Raw genomic sequence first — 24864 nt, 5'->3', positions numbered from 1 at the left:
AAATAATATAATTTAAATTCTATGGAAATAAATTTAGAATCAAAAAGTATTAAAATTTTAAATTATTAATTTCTAATTGTAATTGATTTTTAAATTCATTTTGAAGGTTCATAATTCTTGTAAATTTGGAGATTTATTAAAAAAAATTGAGAATTTATGTATTTATATAGTAGAATTTAAATAAAATATGATGTGTGCTTGGAATGCTTACTTTTTAGGTAGTTTGGTAGTTAGTTTTCCTTTATTTTACATGCATTTAGATAGAGCATTTATATGATAATTCATGTTTTAAGTGGATTGATCTTCCTCTTTCTAACATTTATTTGTTTTGAGCTTAAAATAGAGCGAAAAAAAGCTCAAGTTAGAGCAATTTTGGATAGATCCTAAATATACCATACTCTACAATGGCCTATAGGAAGCTCTACATCCGCAACAAAATATTGTAAGATGATATCAAGATGCCATAGGCTTCTACAGTTTCAGCTATAACTCAAGCACAACTTGTAGGTGGCGAGAGGCAATACTTTGCATTGAAATAAGCTTGCTGAGCTGACTGGAAGTGCAGAGAAAATCGTAGCAAACTAGCCAAATACTAATGCAAGTTGATCCAAGCCACAACACATAACATTACTGACACCAGCAAGTACACATCAACCATTTATCACTTGGACAAATCTTTCACAGTAAATGATGCCCTAGTTTATATCTTAAATATAAAAGAAAAAGAATGTAAGAAGATAGGAATTTTTTGTTCTTTTAATCATCTCTTGTAGAATAATTTTTATATTAGTTTTAGAGTAGCAGCAGCAACAAACACTAACTAGATTTCTCAAGGAGATTTTTCGGCCACCTTGCTTATTAAAGAGTTATCTTACTTTGAGATCCATAATTTCCTTGTCTCCTTTGATTATAATGGGTTATACCTTTATTTTCACTTTTCCTGTTATTTTAAATATATGTTATTAGTAGATATATCTCACCAGTGCTGGGAGTACACTTGTTGGGAAAATGTATTGAATATTAATGTGATTTCCTTTTAAATAAATTTTGATTCTAGATCTAAAACTTGCATGTCTTAATTTTTGTGGATAATATGTTCACTTATTGCATGATCTAAGGTGTTAAGTCATGTTCCTAACTAGTGAAGTTTAACGCTTCAATCCCTTATGTTTGGACCTAGGATTTGTATTTAGGCTAAATCTTTTAAGGGCAGATATGGGGTCAAGGAGATAAATGAGTTTCAATCAATGTTGTATCACCAAAGTTGGTGTAGTTTTGGTTATAATACAACCTTTTATCAAAAAAGTGGATTTGGGATACCATAGGACTTTTCGATCCTTTAAGAACTGATTTTTTGAGCCAAGGGATACCATTTTTTTAGTACATGAACCCAGGAAACCAACACTAGGCTATGTATTTATTTATTTATTGTGTTTTTAGTTATTTGATACTAACAATTTATCCTATTTGATGTTATTTAGTTTAATTTTTTTATTTCCAATATCTACAACCATACTCATATGTTTGTCCAAATTTCCTTTATTGTTTAAGCTTAGTAGTTAACTCCTCAATTCATATGGAATGATATTGTCACTTTATTACTCCTACTCTCAAGGTTAAGAGGGCATCAAATTATCATGTCTTGAATCCAATCATTGGAGTAATTGTCTGCTTGTGCTATTTTGGACTGGTAGTTGTAAAAGATAAGAAGAGTTTAAAAATATTGATTAATTATATATGTAGTGATATGTAGGCAGAGTGCCTATTTATACAAGTAGATGCCGAGTATATAGAGAGGAAATATAAAGTATATATATGTGTTGTACATGAGCTATATTTTAAAACCAACAAAGATTAATACAAATAACTAATTGATAAATTGACATTTGTACATTAACAGCCGCTCTCAAGCTGTGCTGACATGAACCAAAGGTGCAACTTCTGAGAATCAACCTCAAACAACGCATGGCCAAGTGATTTTGTCGTGATATCTGCGAGTTGATCTGAACTCTTTAGAAATCAAACCTGGACTAGTCCTAGTTTGATTTGGTCCCGAATAAATTGAGAGCCGACTTTTAAGAATAATAACCAAGATCCTTCAGCAATTGAGGAAGCCACATTACCTCAGCGGTGGTGTTGGTAAGAGCCTTATACTCACTTTCAATACTCGAGCAAGCCACAGTAGGCTATTTTTTTATGATGATGAGACCAAGTTGTGCCCTAAATAAATCAAGTAGCCCCCAGTAGAGTAGCGGTCGTCTGGACAACTAGCTCAGTCACTGTCAGAGTAGCAATGGAGCTCAAAAGAAGAAGAACAATGCAGCAAGAGTCCAGCTGAAGAGGTAGCTCGTAATTAACGAAGTAAGCGTTTGCAAGCTTGCCAATGGACATCTGTGGCATAGTGCATAAATTGCACCGGCTTGTCGACACTGAAGGTGATGTCTGAACGAGTCAAAGTGATGTACTAAAGTGCACCTACCATTTGGTGATACTCATTGCCAAGTAACAGAGTAGTTCCCATGGCTTTGCTAAGATTTGGAGCAGTGGCCATTGATTTACGACAGCCCTTGCAATCTATCATGTGGTGGCTTGTGAAACTTCTTCGATATATTTAGATTGCGAAAGAAGAAGTCCCTGAGCTGTATGGGTGATTTATATGCCTAGACAATAATATATGCCACCTAAATCACGAACAAGAAATGTTAATTGCAATTGATCAACAAACCACTGAATTAGCTTAGAGTTAATGCCTATGACAAGAATAGTTAAAGTGATTAGCACCATAAACGAGAACAAACAATTGATTAGCGCCATTAGTATAAACAAACAAGGAATGATTTGCGTTAGAGTAGTTAAAGTGCAAGGAAACACGTGTTCGAAGGTTGCCATGCAGACATGAACTCCATGCATTAATCGCTTGAGAAACAGACTAAATCTTAGCCTGCACATCATGGCCAACCATGCTTTCCCACTGACTCCTAACCACCGCAGCAAACCCATCCTCTAAAAGCCAATAATTCTCGAATTTAAATTGCCTCTGTCTTGGTATCTGTACCATAGCGAACAGTTTAACAAGAAGCGAAGAATGGTCAGAGAAAATAGGATAGAGATTAGTCACAGAATAGCTAGGGAATAAAAAAATCCATGAAGAATTTGCACAAGCACGATCCAGCCTCTCCTCCTTCTAATTCCCCCCCCCCTGCCATGGAACCATATGAATGGATACCCCCGCATTCCTAAGTCAATCAAATTACAATCTGAAATAGTATTTTGGAACCCAGTGTGAAGACATTGGGCACGAGCAGCACCACCCTTCTCATGTTCAAATAACAGATCATTAAAATCCCCAAGACATATCCAAGGCAAATCCAATGCATCAATTAATGATTTCAATAAATTCCATGATAAGTAACGGCGAGATTGTTGAGGAAACCCATAGAAACCAGTGATTCTCCATTGGCCAGTACCTTGAAAATTAACCGCCATATCAATATAATTAGAAGCATAACTGGAAATTGGTAAATCAATATCAACAGTCCACAATATTGCAACGCCACCACTATGACCAATAGAATCAACAGAGAAACAATACCCATAGCCCAAAAATTATTTTATTTGATTAATACGAGTTGCAATAACAAGAGATCAATAAGAAAAATAATAACTAGCTCCTTAAGAGCATTGACTGCTTGAGGGTTGCCAAGCCCTCGACAGTTCCAACTTAGAAGATTCATTGCGCTCGGCGGGCCTGATCCTCGTCAGGTCCCACCGCTGGTACAATTGTTTCAATAGAAGAATCAACAACCATGTCTCGCACTGACTCAAAAATCGCTTCAACCAGTTCTCTCTTCTTACCATCGCCAACCACAAGCAAATCATCTTCCTCATTCACAATAGGCGTCTCTCCTGCAATCTCATTCTGTGGAAATGAATTTTGTGCCACGTGCTGACCATTATCAGTTGGCTTTACAGGCACGGTACCACTATCAGTGACAGGATATGTGATAGGAAAGAGATCAGGATCCCCACAAATCGGTGCAACACTAGCATCTCGAAACCGCTTTCCATCATCCGTAAGGCCAGGATTCTGACGGAAGTTGGCTTTAAGCCAGGGACCCCATCCAAACATAATAGGTTCACTTTCCATTGCTGAGGAGCTATAGAGTGCAGCACAGTTATGGTCATTATGGCCTAGACGACCACAAATGTTGCAAAAGATCGGCAGTCGCTCGTACTTAAACTTCACCACAACTTTCCCTCCCTTAGCATTCCGCAAACGCTTCCTCCCTTTCAATGGAAACTGCACATCCAACCAATCCCTTACCTCCATATATTAGTATTGTTATTAGGATCATAAGAAACAAAGGAGCCAATAAAGTTCCCTAGCAATTGGCCTGTAGTCTTAAACATAAATCCGTGCAAAGGTCCAAGCACCTGTACCCTCAAACAAGAAAAGCTGAACATCTCGTGGTGCAGTGTTATCCGGGATTTTGTCAAAAACCAGGAGGTGGTTGTTGAAAGACCATGGACTTCTATTCCAAACTCGTTTGACATCCACAGGTTGAAAAAACTGGAATAAAACACCTTGGGGGTCTACCTCAGTTATACAGATCCCTTTCCCTGGCTACCAAAAATTTTGCAAGGGCTAATTTCATGGCTGCAAAGTTTAACTTTTTTGTTAGTTAGCAGGCGACCCACAAGGCACAGAGAGTAGTCTACCGGTGTCTCGTTGTCTTGAGATTGCTCAACAATGAAAGGCTGGTCTTCATCATCAAAGAGAGTAAGAGACGCAAGATCATGCGCCATATTCACGTCATTCGCTATAGTCAAAAGCCAAAGAAGAATCGCTGCTCATATGCACAAAGGCAAGACGGCGCACATGCCTACGGCAAGACTTAAAAAAAAAAAAAAAAAAAAAAAAAAAAAAAAACACTTTAATTATTTAAAGGAGGCTCTAATGCAATTGTGGGTTTATATTAAACAAAATATGCAACAGAAATGATAACTCAAATTTTTTTAATCCAATGAAATCACATTTAAATGATTAATTAAAACAGTAAAAATTAGTTTAGAATAATACTTTTTTGTGGAATTTTTCGCAACTAAAATTGAAAACATCCAATCATCCACACGAATTGATAATGAAAAAACCCATAAAATTACTTTACAGAATTTGAAAAGCAAAAAGTATTTTGAGTGCTAGCTCAAAATACACTCCTTTAACTTAGTCCATATGAGAGACTACATATAAACACACTAGCTTATGATGTAACCCTAGTTATTTTTTTATTAATTTAACTAATTAAATAATTAAATTATAATTAGTTTATCAATGTTTAAAATATTTTATATTTAAATCCAATAAGTTTTAGATATATATATAAGTCCCTACTTAGTATTTTAGATCAAAATTATAGCCTCTGTAAAATTATAATTCTGCTCTTAATATTCTAAAATATATTTATAATTAAGCCCTACTTGATTTCTCATTTCTTAATTTCTCACATATGTGTGACTGAAACAACCCGAATTTATATTTTCAAAGATTTTCCAATTAAATCTAATGTACCGACAGCCTAGAAATTAATATTAATATTTTAGTGTGAATACTGTGAGAAATCGAACCATAAACCGATTGAAAAAGCCGAAAACCAGTTATTAAATCGAAGATTTAGGCCGAACCGAACCGGTTCGACCCAAACCATCTAGAAAGCTCTTCTCCCTCTATATCCAGCACACGCCTCATCTCTCCTCACTCACTCCCTACGCCTCCGACCACCCAGCAACACCACAGCGCCACCACCCTCCTCCCTCCTCCTCTTCTTCTTCTTCTTCTTCTTCTTTTCTCCTTCTTCTTCTTCCTTTTTCCCTTCCCTCTTTCCCTTCTTCCTCACTGCGCCTGTGTCCCTGGCGAGACAGCAGCAGCTCACGCCTCCCACGTCGCGCGCCACTGCCAGCAGCTCCGCCCTCTGCCAGATCTCGCAGCGCACGGCAGCAGCACAGCCTTCACTTGGTAGCGCCACCACCGTGCCTGCTGCTCCGCTTCTCTCCACGCCGCCAGCCCCATTTCCGGTTAATCGCATTCCGGCAACACTATAAAATTGGGTAAAATTTTAAGATTTGTGAATGAAATTAGCTGATTTATTTAGTTAAGTTAGTTTTAGTGAATAAAAGTAATGGTTTGTAGTTAATTCAGTTAGTCAAGTTAGTGTTAGTGTTAGTGTTAGTAATTAGTGTTAGTAATTAATTAGTTAAGTTAGTTGTAGTTAATTGTTTGTAGCTAGTTTAATTAATTAAGCTAGTGTTAGTAATATTAGTCAATTAAATTAATTTTATTATTTGAAGTTAATTAATTTAGTAATATTAGATAATGAAATTAATGTTATTATCATTTGTAATTAATTAATCTAGCTAAGTTAATGTTAGTTAATTAAATTAATCTTATTATTTGTAGTTAATTAATGTAGTTAATTTAAATTGGTAAATGTGAGTAGTTAATAGCTTTATAATTTTATTGTTGATTTAGTTAAGGTAGTTTAGATATAATGTTATTGTAATGTATAATTTTAATTGTGTGGTGATGTTGAAGATTGATGGAGGATGGGAAATTTGATTGATTGACTGCCCGACGGATGGGCTGTGTGGTTTGGAAAATATTAGATATATTGTTGATATTTTAACAGGTGGATAGTCCAATTTTTAGGGGAGATGTTGCCGAAATTTCGGTAGAATATAAAAAAAATTTCGGTAGAAAAAAAAATAAAAAAAAAGAAAAAAAAAGAAAAAAAAAATAATAAATAAATTTCGGTAGGAAATAAAATACAAGTTAGAAGGAAGTAAATTATTATAGAAAATAAATTATATTACCATATTTAATTACGTAGAGAAGTTAGAATATAAAATAAAATTTTTTAGAGTGGTGAATAAATATTTTGTCTGATAGAATTATTCTTTTTGTGTCGTTCTTGTAATTTCTTAGATCGCCCGGGTCCATTTAGTGTTCCTCCAGGACAGAATCAAAGCTAGAACCTTGCTCTCCATCACTGTGAGTAATAATGAATAATGCACATCAACACTGCATCTACATAACACTTATTTATAAACATTACATTTTTTTTCATATTTACAACATATTATGAGTATTTTATCATATATATATTATGTTTCGATCATTATAATTATACTTATATAATTGTGCATTTGGATGAATCGTTTGATTATCTGTGCTGTGACTATACTGTGATTTGTTTGTGTGGAATTGGGATGAAGTGGGTCACCACGGGTTTGTGAGAATGGTATATGTGATATGGATCCTGAAAATGATATGAAATTTAGCCGAGTAAATGGGAGATCGGCGCCCCCGTGTGCACCACTGCTTTGATCTGTGTGATATGGAAAAACCACAGGTTGGTATCTTTATTGGGCGTACCTGATAATTTAGATCTGACCGTAGCCCGCAGGGTGGCCTCCTGTTGTGAGCGCCTGATGATCTAGATTTGATGGAGACGACCGGGTTACCTCCTGTTGGTATGGAAAAGAATAGAGAGAATGAAAAAACAATGAGAGGGCTGGTCAAGTGAGGATTAGACCGGTCGGCCAGTATGGGGGATCGGCTCCCTGGTGCACATGTGAGAGGATGGGCCATGTGGGAGGACGGCTTATCGGGGGTTCGGTGACTCCACTGACTAATTTCCACGTGTTGTGATTATATGAAGATGATATTGTTTGTGGGTGCTGATGTTATGTCATATGCCTGACCGTTGTGTGTCCATTCAGTATATTAGGGCGCATTTCGTGTGACTGTATGTGGTGTGTATTATTTATTATTATTCACTGAGTTGGAAAAACTCACCCCCCTTCTCTCCAAACTTCTCAGGTATTAGGAAGTTGCCGATCCAACGGAAGCTCTGCAATCTTCTCCGCAGAGTTATAAATGTAAACTTTATATTTCTGTTATTTAAATTTGGATGTAGTAATTATTCTATTATCTGATTGTTATTGAACTCCGCAGTTATAGGATTATGTATTTTAATTAGGCATGCCGTATGCGTTCTTTTGGAATGACATGTTATATATTAGACGTAGGCATATTAGTATACCCAAATTTCTGAATATGACTTATCGTAATTAGGCCCAAATTAAACTTCAATTCAGATATTTAAATTTTGGGCCGGGTTGTATAATAATTATATTTAAACCCTACTGGTATGGGCTTACTGTTATTATTCATTGGTGTGACTGGTGTTAGTAGAGTAGTTTAGGCTTACTACGGGCCTCGGGGGCCTTAAGCTTACCTGGACCCTAGTGCCGGTCCGGCCCATAGTTTCGGGTCGTGACAGTGACCCATTATATTTCAAATATATTGATAATTAATATAATTAATTTAGTTTATATCCGAAGGTCAAGTGTAATGTCTATTAACAAATCGAAACTAGCTAAATAGGAAAAATTTCTTACAATTCCTGTGGTTTGTGAAATACAATTAGTCTGTAGCTTGTTTTTTTTTAAATAGATTAATGTGTCCATATATTTTGCTTCTGTTACACTATTAGGTTATTCTATTTCATTTTTGCATTTTTTCCATTAAGTCAACAAGAAAAAATAGAGGTCAAATGAGAGATAGTAAAATATTATACCAGAAAAATTATAGTGCAGTCCCTAAGGTTTGAAAAATACAACTAGCCTATCCCTGTGTTTTTAAAAATAAAAGGGTATTTTTATTATTTCATAAAATACTTAATGGAAAAAATACAAAAATTGAACGAAAGGACTTTATAATCTGACGGAATTAAGCTATAATTAGAATATTTTAGTCTATTTTCTAAAAGACATGAACAGACTAATTATATTTCATAAACCATAGAGATCACACTATAATTTTCCCATCAAATATTTGAAAAGTAAACAATGGTTCGGCCTATCCTTTTAGGAATAGCCTCTCAGTGTAATTAATATCTCCTCATCAATAATGTTTGGATTTAGTCATTTAAGTGTAGAGCATGCCTGTCATGTTAAACCTACTATTTCTTTAAGTAATAGCTATTGATCATTTGAATAAGATTTTAAATCCAATTTTCTAATCTCATTCCACAATTGGCGAGGATTTCATGATCAATACTAGTTGAGAACAAGTATTGAATTTTCTCTAATTTATCAAGAGTGATGAATCTCATCTCAATCACTCAAGTCCCTTCATACAATTTATAACATCTTATTTCATATTTGTTACCAATAAATAGAGTAGCATGTAGCAATGATCAAAATACAACATTCCCTATATAAGATAATGCATCACTCGAGTAGTAATGATCAAAACATAACAGTCCCCATATAAGATATAATTATCCATATAGAATCATATTAGTTTCAAGTATCTGATATACCTTAACTTATGAGAACAGCTCCTTTTTTTTTTTCACAAAGAAAAGCACATAGTATGTATTAATCTCTAACTGCTTCGGTCATTTTGTCTAATATTGATAGAATATTAACTAGGAACATATAGGAACAATATTGATGCAATAAGAATCTCATGATTATAACCACGTTATAATTTTTTTGGAAGTAATATTATCTGATGAATTTTAGAATTGAATATTAAAAGTAAAAAACGTCTTTTATTAATTAAATAAAATATAACAAGTAAAAATAATGTGGACATGATTGATTGTAGGGCATACACACTAACATCAATAAACACAGGTAAGAAACCTAAATCTAGCTAGTGTCACTTCTTAATAATATATTTGCATGATTTAAGGCTTTACCTAAAGCAATCATACATTTAAAACAACATAATTTAAGGATTAACCTAAGTCAATCATATATTTACATTAACAACTCCAATCAAATGAAGAGACATTGCTTGGAGCCAAGAAAGCCAAAAATAGGGATCTGCTTCCCAATTTAAGTTTAAGCGTGGCGTTTACATCTTAGCCCTTGTCCTATTGTTTTATATTATATTTTTTAATGTGAGTACCAAAATATATTTATTGCAGTGCAAAATATATAATTAAAAAAATATTTCATTGTATATATAAAAATATTTTCTTGGGCCGACCCGGTGCAAACAGGATTTAGTTCTAATTCAGTGGGTTTGGACTCGGGATACTTGTGGTTAAGACGAAAAAAAAGTAAAATTACATTTTATTATTTGATCGGAGATAATTTCTAAAAATTATTTTTTAAATAAATACATACACATAATAAAAAAGAAAAAAAAAGTATATTCTTTTCTTTTCTATATGGTTGTAGGGAAAATCGAGGATTTATCGGGTGATGATAGAACATTTCTTTTATGCAATCTTTCTTATTAATTAATTAATTAATTAATTAATTTATTTTAAATTTGCAACTTAAAAAAATAGAGAAATAAAATTAGATTCTAAAATTATTTGCTTTGTAATTTTCATTTATCGATTTGGCTATAATCGTTTTTTCTTTTTTGGTCTATCCACATCAAATTTCATGAAATTACAACATTTTTAGTTAAAGAAAGGGTAGATTTTGAAATTCAAATGGATAATTTTTTCAAATATGATTTGTTTCTTGTTATATGCTGAATTCCAAGAAGAGTTCTATTTTTAATAACAATTTTTTATTTTTTATTTTTTTTCGTTATTAAATTAATTTGTAACTACTATCACTTTAATTTAGGAAGATATTTATATATATCCTTGCAATAAATAGATGCCTCTTAATGATTAAACATTTTTAATTTTTTTAATATTTTTTATTATATTCTAAATCTACTTGATTTGAAAGAAAATAATGCTTATAGAACTGAAAAAAAAATAGAACTATATATTTCTGTTTTGGATCACTTTTTGAGGTTTCAAGAATTTGTGTGTATGTACATATATTGATTTCTCTAGTGCACTAGTAAAGTAATACTGTCACTATAGCTAAAATAATTATCATTATCAATTCAGATCATCTGCTCATTTCTTTTTTTTACCCAATAGTAAAAAATAATTTATTATTATTTCATTATAGTTGTATATATATATTGATTTGGGGCTGAGGGCAGGAGGTTGGGGATTGAGTAATAACTTGATTTTCTTTTCTTTTGGGCACTTATTAAAGTTTAAGAATCTGCATTTATAAATTAGAAATTAAAGGATTAGGTCTATGGATTGAGTTAAATTTTATTTTGAGACCATTTCATTATGAAAAAAAAGAATTAAATATATAAGAAGTAACATTACAAGTAGCTTGTACGATAAAGTTTAATACAAATTAAACAATTGTATTTATTTTAATATAAATAAAAACTTATGCTAAAATTATATCGATAAAAAAAATTAAAAGAGTACAAATATATAACGAGTATAGTCAATGTGCAAGTTACGTCATAAAAAGATAGTATTATATATAAATGTAGGAATATAGGGTGAATAATGAGATTTTCTATAGTGTCTTTAATGAAATTTTGAACATGCTAAAATAACTAACCTAAGTCATAGCCAATTAGAAAATTATATTTTATTAGTTGATTGAATATATTTATAAAAATTAATTTTTAAATAAATACATATAAATAATTAAAATTAAAAATAATTAAGCATAATTTTAAGTTTTACCTTTTTTAAATTTATTTTTAATAAATATATATAATAAGAGACATTTGGAAACTTTAATATTTTAGTTTTTAAATATTTGATTCTATTTTAATTATAATTTAAAATATTGTATTTTTTAAGAGGTATAAAAAAATAAAAAAGTATATTCGTTTACTAATATTCTTTTTTCTTTATATTTATATGATTTGATTGGATATATTTCTTTAAAAATAGATTTTCAAATAGAATATATATAATATTTTATTTAGAAGAGAGATAAAAAAAGAAAAAAATTTATTATTTTTATTAATATTTTTTCTTTACATTTGTATGATTTGATTGCGTTTATTTTTTTTTTAAAAAAATAAATTTTCAAATAGAATACACATAATTAAACCTTTCAAAATTTTTAAATTTTACTTTTAAAAATTTACTTTAAGTAATACTGCTACTATAGCCAAAATGATTACTAAGAATTTTGGGATTTTCCCAAAAGATTTTTTTTTTTAGAAAGAACCGAATTGAACGGGCTTGATTTATTTTATTTAATAAAAATGGTTTTCTTTTATTAAACCCGTTCAATCCTCGAAAAAAAAAAAGTTCTCTTACTTTAGTAAGAGTTTTATTTTGGAGTCGCCACCCTTATTAGGAAAAATTCTCGAATTAGTCGATCTTTTGGCATTGACTAATCTGGTCTTAAAATAGAGACGAATTCGGTAGTTAGGTACAAAATGAAAAGGTATTAGACACTCATTTCATCCGGTTAAACCAGCCTCCACATTATCCAAAGATTCACAATTAGCAATAATGCGATTAATTAAAATTGAGATGTAAAACGGTTTTCATGCAATTTTTAGAAAAGATGTCATTCATACAAGTTATTGCAAATATAATAGCCATGAAATATAAACATTCATGGCTATTATATTTGTAATACAAGTTTTATTGCAAATATTCGTGAAGAAAGGGGAGGAGAAAAGAGTACAAACCACTTCCTAAAAAACAATCTATCCTTAAACCCTTCAAATTTTTCAATACCCATAAATTAGTACATATAAGCCAAAATTAGGAATCATTTTAAGGACTCTTTACATTTTGCAATAAAACTTAAATTACAAACTAAACATAAAGAAACCACAAACACAAATAATAATAAACATTCACAAGAGCACATATCATACATTCATTAAATAATCATGAAAATGATGAATGTTAATAATACAAGATTAATGAATAATGGGGTTAGAGGAATAATAAACGTAAAGCATTAACATAAAAGGAAGAATATTTTAGGACAGAAATAGTAAAGTGCTTGTAAAATAAAGGATAGTAATTAAATGACAGGAATTTAAATGATTACATGAGATTTAAGCTCATAATGTTGATGTTCATAAAAAAAAGATTGACTTAGTTCGCATTAGAAACCAGTTAATGTAACATCCTAGTGCGTTGAGTTGAGTCATTTCATAGAGGAAGGGTGAGTTGGGTTGAACCAAACCCGGTTGGGGTAGCATGAGATGATAAGTGGACTTATTTGCATGAAAAAGTTTAGGCCTTGTTTGCAGCCAAACATACAGTGTGGGTATTAAGTTGTGTCTTTGTACACTTGAGGTACCAAGTAGATATGTTACACAGCCAAGTCATTGCTTCTAGAGTCTACCCGTTCCTATCATTTTCACTTTCCTATTTTCACGTTTTTCATTTTCTTCTTACGTTTCCCTTCCATTTCCTTGCACTTTTCATGCAAGTTACGCAGTAAGTCCACTCCAAGTAAGTAGAATTCCTTGAAGCTATATGTTATTCACTCTTTAATTGAGTTATATTGGAGATGAGTTATGAGAATCCTTGTGTATAGGAGAAGAAAGTTCAAAGGTAGCAGAAAAGAGAAGTTAAAACAGAGCCCCAGCTTTGTGGCAAGACAGGTTTGATATCTCTTGTTATTTCTCATGTTCTTTGCATGAAAAATTGTGTGGTGTGTTGCCAATGAGATGATATGTTGCTTGTTGTTGGGTGGAAGTACTGGAAATGATGTGAAAACAGGGGATGAATATATGAAGCGGAAACAGAGTTAGCTGGAAATGTTACCAGCAACTTCATCTTGATTTTGGACCCATATAATGATGGAATTAGGAATTGTCATAGAAGAGTTATTTGTTCCTTTCTGTGTTAGCTTTACATGGGCTTTTGAATCATTCAATTTGGAGTTAGCTATTGAGAGTTATGGCCAAAAGAACACAGACTGCACAGAATCACGTCGCGCGCTCGCGCATACTGGAAAGCAAGTCGCGCTCGCGATTTCCTATTGCGCGCTCGCGACTTGAGTCAGGTAGCTCTCTGACTCTCAATTGCACAACTCGCGCTCGCGAGGATCATATGCGCGGTCGCGACTTTGGCCAGAAGCTCTCTGACTCTCAGTGTGCGCATCTCGCGCTCGCGAATCACACAAGCGCGCTCGCGACTTCATCTCGCGCTCGCGACTTGTGCTGCGCGGTCGCGACTTCAGCCAGAAACACACTGACTCTCAGGATGCACAAGTCGCGCTCGCGACTTTCACATACGCGGTCGCGACTTGTGCTATGACACTCTTTTGCCTTTCAATTGCTATGTAATCACATTCCTTTGCTCAACATGCATGCATCCAATCATTTTACAACAAAAATACAACATAAGAACATGGATTAAAACAACATACAAGCATTCATATGGTGTGAAATCAAATCAATATGATGAACGATGACGTTGTGAAACCACTTATGTGCTATTGTGTTACATTGTTGACATGCTAATCTTAAGCTCCATTGAGGTTAGGTAGAAACCATGTAGATAAGGCTATGTCGCGACATAGAATAGCAGATCTGCGCCCCATACAGTTTGGAACTCCGGCTACAGGCCGTTGAGTGGATATGATTAAACCGTGCGGTGCAAATCCGGTTAGGGGCACCAAAACGGACAATATTGGCATAGGCGAATCCGGTTCGGGGCCTATAGCATACAGTTTCATCCAGTTTCATACAGTTTATCTTATCACTTCGGTTTCACTATAACCTTATGGAGCCATTCAGATATCTTGACATAACATTTCATGAATTATACAGGATTATAAACAGTACAAAAGATATCATGAAAGTATCATAATGTGTGAGCTTATATGTGCCATATATGTTTCCATGGTTCTTTCTATATATGTATGCGTTTAATTGTTTCTTTATTTGTTGAGATATCCACTGAGCATTATTTGCTCAGCGAGTTACCTGTCTAACTCGCAGGTTTTGAGACTGGTCCATAGAGAGTCCGCGTACAACTGCTGCAGTTCATCTGTAGAAGACTCGGTCTTGAAGGTAGAAACTCATTTTGTTTTTCTTTTTATGGCATGTATAGGGCACACAGTTGGGCCCATTTCATTTTGTAAACTTGTATCATGTTTTGTAAATTACATTATTTTTGGAAACAGTACCAGCATGTTATTATATTCAATATACAGTATGTTTTCAGCATGTCAGACCATACAGTCAACCAGTTTGTAGCATCTCGACTCGGTTCATTCGGGTTTACGGGTGGACCGGGAAGGGGTGTTACAAATTTTGGTATCAGAGCCCTCGGTTTAATTTCCCCGGGCTTGAATGCATAAGTCAGTATATGTACATGCCATGACTACCCTGATGAACTAAGCAGTTGTTATTATTTTAGGAGGATGTCTCAAGAAGGAGAAAGTGAGTCACACGCCTCCAGAGCAGTGGAGGGTGAGGCTCCAGTAGCACCAAGTCAAGCTAGACCAGTGGAAGGTGTGGCACCAGGTCAAGAGGTGCTGTTAAAGCAACTTGCAGACACTTTTAGACAAATTGCAGGAGTGATGCCTCAAGCACCCGTAACAGTAGAAAGAGAGAGAAAGCCCCCACTGGAGAAGCTTAGAAAATACGGTGCAAAGGAATTTAAAGCTAGTAAAGATGATAGCCCAGAGCTTGCTGAGTATTGGTTAGATGGGACATCGAGAGTCCTAGAACAATTGCAGTGTACAGCAGAAGACAAGTTGGTTTGTGCCACTTCATTGCTGATAGAGGAGGCATATACATGGTGGACCACTGTGCAACAGAGAGTGACAGCAGATCAGCGTACTTGGCAATTCTTCTTGGATGAATTCAAGAAGAAATTCATTACAGAGGCTTACCTAGATGCGAGAAGGAAGGAATTCTTATACCTGCGACAGAACAGAATGTCTGTAGCTGAATACGAAAGAGAATTTACTAGACTTAGCAGGTATGGTAAGCAGATAGTGTCTACAGAGGCCGAAAGGTGTAAGAAGTTTCAAGAAGGCTTGAATGATGAAATTCAGATGGGAGTGGTAGCTTCCAGATTCAGAGAATTCTCAGCCTTGGTAGAGGCAGCTCAGGAGATAGAGCGAATTCAGGCTAATCAGCGTACTAGACGCCAGCGGTCTCAGCAAAGAAGAGACCAGACTCAGAGTGCACCCAGTATATCCCAGTCAGAAAGCAAGAGATTCAGAGGTGCTAGTAGTTCAGCTGGTTCTAGACCTTCTTTTAGCCAAGGCATAGCTAGGGGTGTTCATGCACCAGCAGCATCAGTTGTGGCTAGTTCTGCCGGTGGTATTCGAGGTTCATGCAGAGGAACTGGTAGAGGCACCGGTAGAGGTGCAGAGTCAGCCGGTTATCCGTATCCACCTTGTGAGCATTGTGGTAGACGACATGGTGGAGATTGTTGGTTGGTGACCGGTAAATGTTGGACATGCGGAGCATCAGACCATCAGAAGAAAGACTGTCCGAAGAAGGCAAGAGTTCCTACCCAGTTCATAGCAGGTAGAGGTAGAGGTGAGGCTTCCGGAGTGCAGAGACAGCAGTCAGAGACTGTGGACAGGCCTGAGACCAGGGGTCCAGCCAGGGTTTATGCCATGCGAGCCAGAGAAGATGAGGAAGCTCCAGATGTTATAGTTGGTGAGTTTTCTTTATTTGAGCATGTAGTTTATGTTTTGATTGATCCTGGCTCATCTCATTCATACATTAGTGTACCTAAACCTTGGGTTAAAGGGTTAGCAGTTGCACATGTGAGTCAGGGTATGTTGGTTACCAATCCATTAGGAGATGTAGTAACAACTCATACAGTGATCAAAGACTGTCCAATTGTTATTCATGGAAAGGCGTTTCCAGGAGATCTTATGGAGTTGCCATTTAGGGAATTTGATGTTATTCTGGGCATGGATTGGCTATCTAGACATAATGCTCTAGTTGATTGTGCAAAGAAAAGGGTGACGTTATCTACACCAACAGGGGAAGAGATTACAGTAGTCGGGAAGCGGCGAGAGTTTTTGAGTAATGTGATATCAGCCATGGCAGCAAAGAGATTAATTCAGAAGGGTTGTGAAGCATACTTGGTATGTGCGTTACAAATAGAGAAAGAAAGGTTGAAAGTGGAAGATATACCAACAGTATGTGATTATCCAGATGTGTTTCCAGATGAGTTACCAGGGTTACCACCAAGAAGGGAAGTAGAGTTTACCATCGATGTCTATCCTGGAGCAACACCAATATCTATTGCACCTTACAGAATGGCACCAGCAGAGTTAAAAGAGTTAAAGATTCAGCTGCAGGAGTTATTGGATAAAGGCTTTATCAGACCCAGTGTATCACCTTGGGGAGCACCGGTATTATTTGTTAAGAAGAAAGATGGATCATTCAGACTGTGCATTGATTACAGACAGCTGAATAAGTTGACGATCAAGAATAAGTATCCATTGCCTCGCATTGATGATTTGTTTGATCAGTTAAAAGGTGCAGGTATATTTTCTAAGATTGACCTCAGATCAGGATACCACCAGTTGCGGATAAAGGAAGAAGATATCTCCAAGACTGCATTCAGGACCCGATATGGTCACTTTGAATTTTTAGTAATGCCATTCGGTCTCACAAATGCACCAGCGGTTTTCATGGATCTTATGAACCGCGTGTTTCATTCATACCTGGATCAGTTTGTGGTGGTGTTTATAGATGACATTTTGGTCTACTCCAGAGACAGGGCAGAACATGATAAACATTTACGGATTGTACTTCAGACTTTGAGAGATAAACAGCTGTATGCTAAGCTCAGTAAGTGTGAGTTTTGGCTAGAAGAAGTTTCTTTCTTAGGACATGTGGTGTCATCAGAGGGTATCAGAGTGGATCCTAAGAAGATTGAAGCTATTGTTGATTGGAGACCACCCGGGAATGTTACAGAAGTTCGAAGTTTTCTGGGTTTAGCCGGTTATTACAGAAGGTTCGTAAAGGGATTCTCCATCATTGCATCACCTTTAACAAGATTATTGAAGAAAGAGGTTGTATTCCATTGGGATAATAGATGTCAGCAGAGTTTTGACACTTTGAAGAGAACGTTGACTGAAGCACCAGTGTTAACTCAGCCAGTGTCAGGTAAAGACTTTGAGATTTACAGTGATGCCTCTCATACTGGGTTAGGATGTGTGCTCATGCAAGATAGGAAAGTGGTGGCCTATGTATCCAGACAATTGAAGCCACATGAATTGAATTATCCAACCCATGATTTAGAACTAGCAGCCATTGTTCTAGCATTTAAAGTATGGCGGCATTATCTGTATGGTGAAAAGTGTTACATTTACACAGATCATCAGAGTTTAAAGTACTTACCAACACAGAAGGACTTGAATTCAAGACAACGGAAGTGGATGCAAATTCTGGCTAATTATGATTATGTCATTAATTATCATCCGGGCAAGGCTAATGTAGTAGCTGATGCCCTTAGCCGGAAATCCTTGTATGCTTTGAGCTTAATGAGAATCAGCATGGAGTTGCAACAGCAGGGAGTTATTCTAGCACAGATGCAAGTCCAGCCATCTTGGATTCAGGAAGTTGCAGAAGCACAAAAGAAAGATGCACAAATAGCACTATGGGTTAAACAAGTCCAGGCAGATCATGGTGGGAAATTTAGATTGGATAGCAATGGAGTTTTGTTTTATGCAGATAGAATTGTTGTACCACAGACAGGGGAGGTCAGACAAAAGATTCTGCATGAAGCTCATAACAGTCCATATACAATGCATCCAGGTAGCACCAAGATGTATCAAGATTTGAAGAAAGGCTACTGGTGGCCAGGCATGAAGAGAGACATCGGAGATGTTGTAACAAGATGTTTAACATGTCAACAAGTAAAAGCAGAACATCAACTGCCATCCGGGTTACTTCATCCCATAACAGTGCCAACATGGAAATGGGATCAGATCACGATGGATTTTGTTACTGGCTTACCTCAGACACAGCGGAAGCATGATGCAGTATGGGTGATTGTGGACAGATTAACCAAGTCTGCTCATTTCCTACCAGTCAAGACGGACTATTCTCTGGACAAGTTAGCAGAAATTTATGTTAGTGAGATAGTTCGACTACATGGAGTTCCATCATCCATTATCTCTGATCGTGATCCAAGGTTTACATCGAAGTTCTGGGGTAAACTTCAAGAAGCATTAGGAACGAAACTGCATTTCAGCACTGCATTTCATCCGCAGACAGATGGCCAGTCAGAAAGAGTAATTCAAATCCTGGAAGACATGATGAGATCATGTGTTATAGAGTTTGAAGGCAGTTGGGACAAATATGTATCTCTCATGGAGTTTGCCTACAACAACAGCTATCAAGCGAGCATCAAGATGGCACCCTATGAAGCATTGTATGGTAGAAGATGCAGAACACCTGTATGTTGGACAGAACTTAGTGAGAAGAAGATTTTGGGTCCAGATTTGGTGAGAGACACAGAAGAGAAAGTAGAAATCATCAGAAGACGGCTGAAGGAAGCAAGTGATCGACAGAAATCCTATGCGGATTTAAAGAGAAAAGACATTGAGTATTCAGTTGGGGATAAAGTATTTTTGAAAGTTTCACCATGGAAAAAGATCTTAAGGTTTAGACAAAAGGGTAAGCTTAGCCCTAGGTTCATTGGTCCATACGAGATTGTTGAACGCGTAGGACCATTAGCCTATCGCCTAGCATTACCTCCAACCTTAGATCGAATTCATAATGTCTTTCATGTATCAATGTTAAGGAGATACAGATCAGATCCCTCACATGTGTTATCAGCGGAAGAGATTGATATTCAGCCGGATCTTACGTATGAAGAAGAACTAGTTCAGATCCTAGCCAAAGAAACTAAAGAATTGCGGAACAAGAAAATAGCATTGGTGAAAGTTCTTTGGAGGAATCATAAGACAGAAGAAGCAACTTGGGAATCAGAAGAAACCATGCGACAACAATATCCGCATTTGTTTACAACAGGTAAACTTCGGGACGAAGTTTTTATTTAGGAGGGGAGAATTGTAACATCCTAGTGCGTTGAGTTGAGTCATTTCATAGAGGAAGGGTGAGTTGGGTTGAACCAAACCCGGTTGGGGTAGCATGAGATGATAAGTGGACTTATTTGCATGAAAAAGTTTAGGCCTTGTTTGCAGCCAAACATACAGTGTGGGTATTAAGTTGTGTCTTTGTACACTTGAGGTACCAAGTAGATATGTTACACAGCCAAGTCATTGCTTCTAGAGTCTACCCGTTCCTATCATTTTCACTTTCCTATTTTCACGTTTTTCATTTTCTTCTTACGTTTCCCTTCCATTTCCTTGCACTTTTCATGCAAGTTACGCAGTAAGTCCACTCCAAGTAAGTAGAATTCCTTGAAGCTATATGTTATTCACTCTTTAATTGAGTTATATTGGAGATGAGTTATGAGAATCCTTGTGTATAGGAGAAGAAAGTTCAAAGGTAGCAGAAAAGAGAAGTTAAAACAGAGCCCCAGCTTTGTGGCAAGACAGGTTTGATATCTCTTGTTATTTCCCATGTTCTTTGCATGAAAAATTGTGTGGTGTGTTGCCAATGAGATGATATGTTGCTTGTTGTTGGGTGGAAGTACTGGAAATGATGTGAAAACAGGGGATGAATATATGAAGCGGAAACAGAGTTAGCTGGAAATGTTACCAGCAACTTCATCTTGATTTTGGACCCATATAATGATGGAATTAGGAATTGTCATAGAAGAGTTATTTGTTCCTTTCTGTGTTAGCTTTACATGGGCTTTTGAATCATTCAATTTGGAGTTAGCTATTGAGAGTTATGGCCAAAAGAACACAGACTGCACAGAATCACGTCGCGCGCTCGCGCATACTGGAAAGCAAGTCGCGCTCGCGATTTCCTATTGCGCGCTCGCGACTTGAGTCAGGTAGCTCTCTGACTCTCAATTGCACAACTCGCGCTCGCGAGGATCATATGCGCGGTCGCGACTTTGGCCAGAAGCTCTCTGACTCTCAGTGTGCGCATCTCGCGCTCGCGAATCACACAAGCGCGCTCACGACTTCATCTCGCGCTCGCGACTTGTGCTGCGCGGTCGCGACTTCAGCCAGAAACACACTGACTCTCAGGATGCACAAGTCGCGCTCGCGACTTTCACATACGCGGTCGCGACTTGTGCTGTGACACTCTTTTGCCTTTCAATTGCTATGTAATCACATTCCTTTGCTCAACATGCATGCATCCAATCATTTTACAACAAAAATACAACATAAGAACATGGATTAAAACAACATACAAGCATTCATATGGTGTGAAATCAAATCAATATGATGAACGATGACGTTGTGAAACCACTTATGTGCTATTGTGTTACATTGTTGACATGCTAATCTTAAGCTCCATTGAGGTTAGGTAGAAACCATGTAGATAAGGCTATGTCGCGACATAGAATAGCAGATCTGCGCCCCATATAGTTTGGAACTCCGGCTACAGGCCGTTGAGTGGATATGATTAAACCGTGCGGTGCAAATCCGGTTAGGGGCACCAAAACGGACAATATTGGCATAGGCGAATCCGGTTCGGGGCCTATAGCATACAGTTTCATCCAGTTTCATACAGTTTATCTTATCACTTCGGTTTCACTATAACCTTATGGAGCCATTCAGATATCTTGACATAACATTTCATGAATTATACAGGATTATAAACAGTACAAAAGATATCATGAAAGTATCATAATGTGTGAGCTTATATGTGCCATATATGTTTCCATGGTTCTTTCTATATATGTATGCGTTTAATTGTTTCTTTATTTGTTGAGATATCCACTGAGCATTATTTGCTCAGCGAGTTACCTGTCTAACTCGCAGGTTTTGAGACTGGTCCATAGAGAGTCCGCGTACAACTGCTGCAGTTCATCTGTAGAAGACTCGGTCTTCAGGGTAGAAACTCATTTTGTTTTTCTTTTTATGGCATGTACAGGGCACACAGTTGGGCCCATTTCATTTTGTAAACTTGTATCATGTTTTGTAAATTACATTATTTTTGGAAACAGTACCGGCATGTTATTATATTCAATATACAGTATGTTTTCAGCATGTCAGACCATACAGTCAACCAGTTTGTAGCATCTCGACTCGGTTCATTCGGGTTTACGGGTGGACCGGGAAGGGGTGTTACAGTTAAGGTCAGAGCTTGGCCATTGGATTTTCGAATTGGGACATTTATTGAATTTTTATACATTCAGATCCTCTAAATTAAAAAGCCTTGTGCCACAAGAAATTATGGCGTGCGCCACACGTAGTGGTGTAGGGCCTTTCCCAGATCAAGAAGGCTTGTAGGTTTAACAGGGTAAAACAGGAGAATTTGAGCACTTGTTGCGTGAGCCAAATGCATGTGGCGCACGCCACTGTCTTTGGCCACACGCCAAAGAGGGACAGAAACCCCTTAGTGGTTGATCCTAGATTTTTCTCATAATCAAACCCAGAATATGTGTTTAAAACATCGAAAAAGAAAAGAAAAAGATGAAGAAATAGGTTTGAGGTCCTCAGAAACTACCTTTTGGAGATTCCTTTGAAGATTAGATGGAAATGGATGAAGAAACCCAACTCTTTGGTCCTTGATCCAATAATCCGAGATATAGGATTAAAAATGTATTTTTTTAGGATTCTTTGATTGATCTTGAGGATTTTTGCTATTGAATAGACAAAAATCTTAACTTAAGATCAAAGGGTAATACTTATTGCCTTTGATCTTTTACTTGAGTTTTGAAAAGGCAATAGTTTCTTCCTCCAATCCAAAAAATCCTCCTCCAAAGCTCACCCCCAATGTCTACTTATAGATATTTGAGGGTTGGTGGCCCCATTTAGGGCTGACGTGGCAAAAATGCCACTGTCGGCCCTACAGCGAACCGGGCCCACTTTATAAAATCCGACTGGTTGGCATGCAAAATGAGGTAGAGCACCAAAAAGTATGCAGGGGAATCTGATGCGCTTCTCGGGCCCAGTTTCCTCGCGAAACGCCTGGTAACCTGAAAAAATAAAAGTGGTTAAACATATGGATAATCTCAACCACAGACCATTGGTCCGAGAACCACGGTGATCGGGCATCCCGATCCAAATATATGCAAAAAACAGTATATCATCACCGAAATTTTTAGAGGTAAAATTTGAAGCGTCTACAATTTGCCCCCACTTTGATAATATTTTGCTTTTCAAGGAAAATGTCATCAAAGTGTAAAGTAGACGCGTAAGTAAGAAAATACTTACCTAGTTTGCGTGGTGTGCACGACTTTGATGGATGAGGTGCGCCACTTTATTGGCTTTGTTAATGTGGATTACCATTACAGCATTTGACATGCGGTCAGATTATGTGCCACACGGAAGGTTGTCCTTTGGACGTTGCCCAGGGGGACTTTCAAAACCTGCCTCAGGGGAGTTACAGTGTGCCACTCGGGACGGCTTAGATGTGCCACTCAGGGGGGGCTTAAGGTGCGTCACTTGGGATGACTTCATTTTGAAATGTTCCGCTTAGGGAGGCACCTGCAACAACAATTCTAACAACATAAGAGAAGAGGCACTTCGACCGATTATGGTTGGAAATTCCAAAATTAGGCCTAGAAAAGCGTGCGCATTTGATGCATGATTTTGTAAAGGAGTGTGTGATTTTGTGTGAATTTGTGTGTGTGCATGAGTCTATGTGGAGTTGTGTGTGTTTTGTGAATTTTTGTGAATTCATTGAAAATTGTGCCATGGCATGCAAAATGAGAAGACTTACTTATGGCCAGCAGTGTGTTGCCCCTGCTTAGGTCGGCTACCATTGACAGGTTGCTAGTTAAGTATGAGAGCTGGTCATGGTTAATGGACCTTTGGGCCGAACCGGACCCGAAGGCTTAAGTAGGGCCCATAGGCCCACTAATCTCTTATAAAAGGTGAAAGTGAAATCACTTTGTCACTTTCAACCTTTTTTATTCCTTCTCTTTTCAAATTTTCTTCCTTCTCTCTTTTTCGCTCTTTTGCAACCAGAACTCATGGCTGCTAAAAATGTTGTGGACTGGCTTCCTGGTGATGCAGCGATCGACCCTGTGACTCGCCTTGTGGGCCACGAGATGAAGTTATGGGAATTCATTTTGGATGCAAGAACTAAGATTAGTGTGCGGCATGATTTGCCCAGTCACCTCTATAGGAGCACACCGGAGGTAGTCCAGAACCTTTTCTTTATTTTTCTTACATTGTTAGGGCTACAAACATGCAAATATTAGGTTAGAAATCAGAAAATGAGTAGAATTTTACCTGATTAGATGTTTTGGGATTTTAGGCATGTCACGGGCACGCCAGAGTAGCTGTGACTTGCGCCACTTTGAATGGTGTTTGGCTAGACTGCAAGCCTTTGGCTTACTCTACAAGGCTTATGGCATGTGTCACTTCTCTGTGGCTCGCACCACATTGTCTGCGTGACACATTATTTTTATGATTTTTGTCATTTTTCCTTGCTTACTTGAATCAAATACATGAAAGACGTGCCTATGCACTTTATTAGCATACTCACAGCGATTTATTTTTATAGAAGGGTGTGAGGCACGGGAAATCCGGCGGTAACACCTTTGCACCCAGTGAATGGTTTGATCGGTTGCTTGAGCGAGTCTAGGAGCATGTTCGGGAGGCAGGCTTCGATCGCTTTGTCGATACCCTTGCTCCAGTGTAGGTCGGACTCTACCATTCAGCATTATGGTGCTTATAGAGCGGTGGATGGATAACACACATACAATCCATCCACCGTTCGATGAGATGACCATCACGCCAATAGACCTTGCTGCTAGCACGAGATTGTCGTTTGGAGGACAGTCAGTAGTCTTTGATGATAGGATAAGGACACTAGACCGTCTAAGCTTGCGGGCAAGCCTCCGAGCTGCCATTAGAGTGGAGCCCACTATCTCTGACCAAAGGGTCAGGTATGAGAGCATCTATACTTACTATCAGGAGATGCTTCGGGAGCGAGTAGGTGAGATGGATGTA

At 36.9% G+C, this 24864-nt stretch overlaps 1 protein-coding gene and 1 long non-coding RNA gene across 2 annotated transcripts; one reads left to right on the top strand and one right to left on the bottom strand.

Moving 5' to 3' along the window:
* Nucleotides 1–2929: 2929 nt before the first annotated feature.
* Nucleotides 2930–3486, bottom strand: LOC149495587 (uncharacterized). The gene is made up of 2 exons (XM_089723210.1): nucleotides 3227–3486; nucleotides 2930–3125 (listed from the first exon to the last, which is right to left on the bottom strand). The coding sequence occupies exons 1-2, from the start codon at nucleotides 3484–3486 to the stop codon at nucleotides 2930–2932; spliced, it is 456 nt and encodes a 151-aa protein (XP_089579336.1).
* A 2263-nt stretch (nucleotides 3487–5749) lies between these two features.
* Nucleotides 5750–8229, top strand: LOC149495586 (uncharacterized). Its single transcript, XR_016321117.1, has 3 exons — nucleotides 5750–6105; nucleotides 6980–7045; nucleotides 7877–8229. It is a non-coding gene; the product is annotated as an uncharacterized LOC149495586 (long non-coding RNA).
* Nucleotides 8230–24864: the final 16635 nt, after the last annotated feature.

This window comes from Jatropha curcas, chromosome 6 (genome assembly GCF_041381405.1).
Source record: "Jatropha curcas cultivar XTBG-Jc1 chromosome 6, XTBG_Jcur_1.0, whole genome shotgun sequence".
NCBI classification, from domain to species: domain Eukaryota; kingdom Viridiplantae; phylum Streptophyta; class Magnoliopsida; order Malpighiales; family Euphorbiaceae; genus Jatropha; species Jatropha curcas.
The sequence above is the reverse complement of the archived record's forward strand: the minus strand, read 5'-3'. Positions and strand labels throughout refer to the sequence as shown.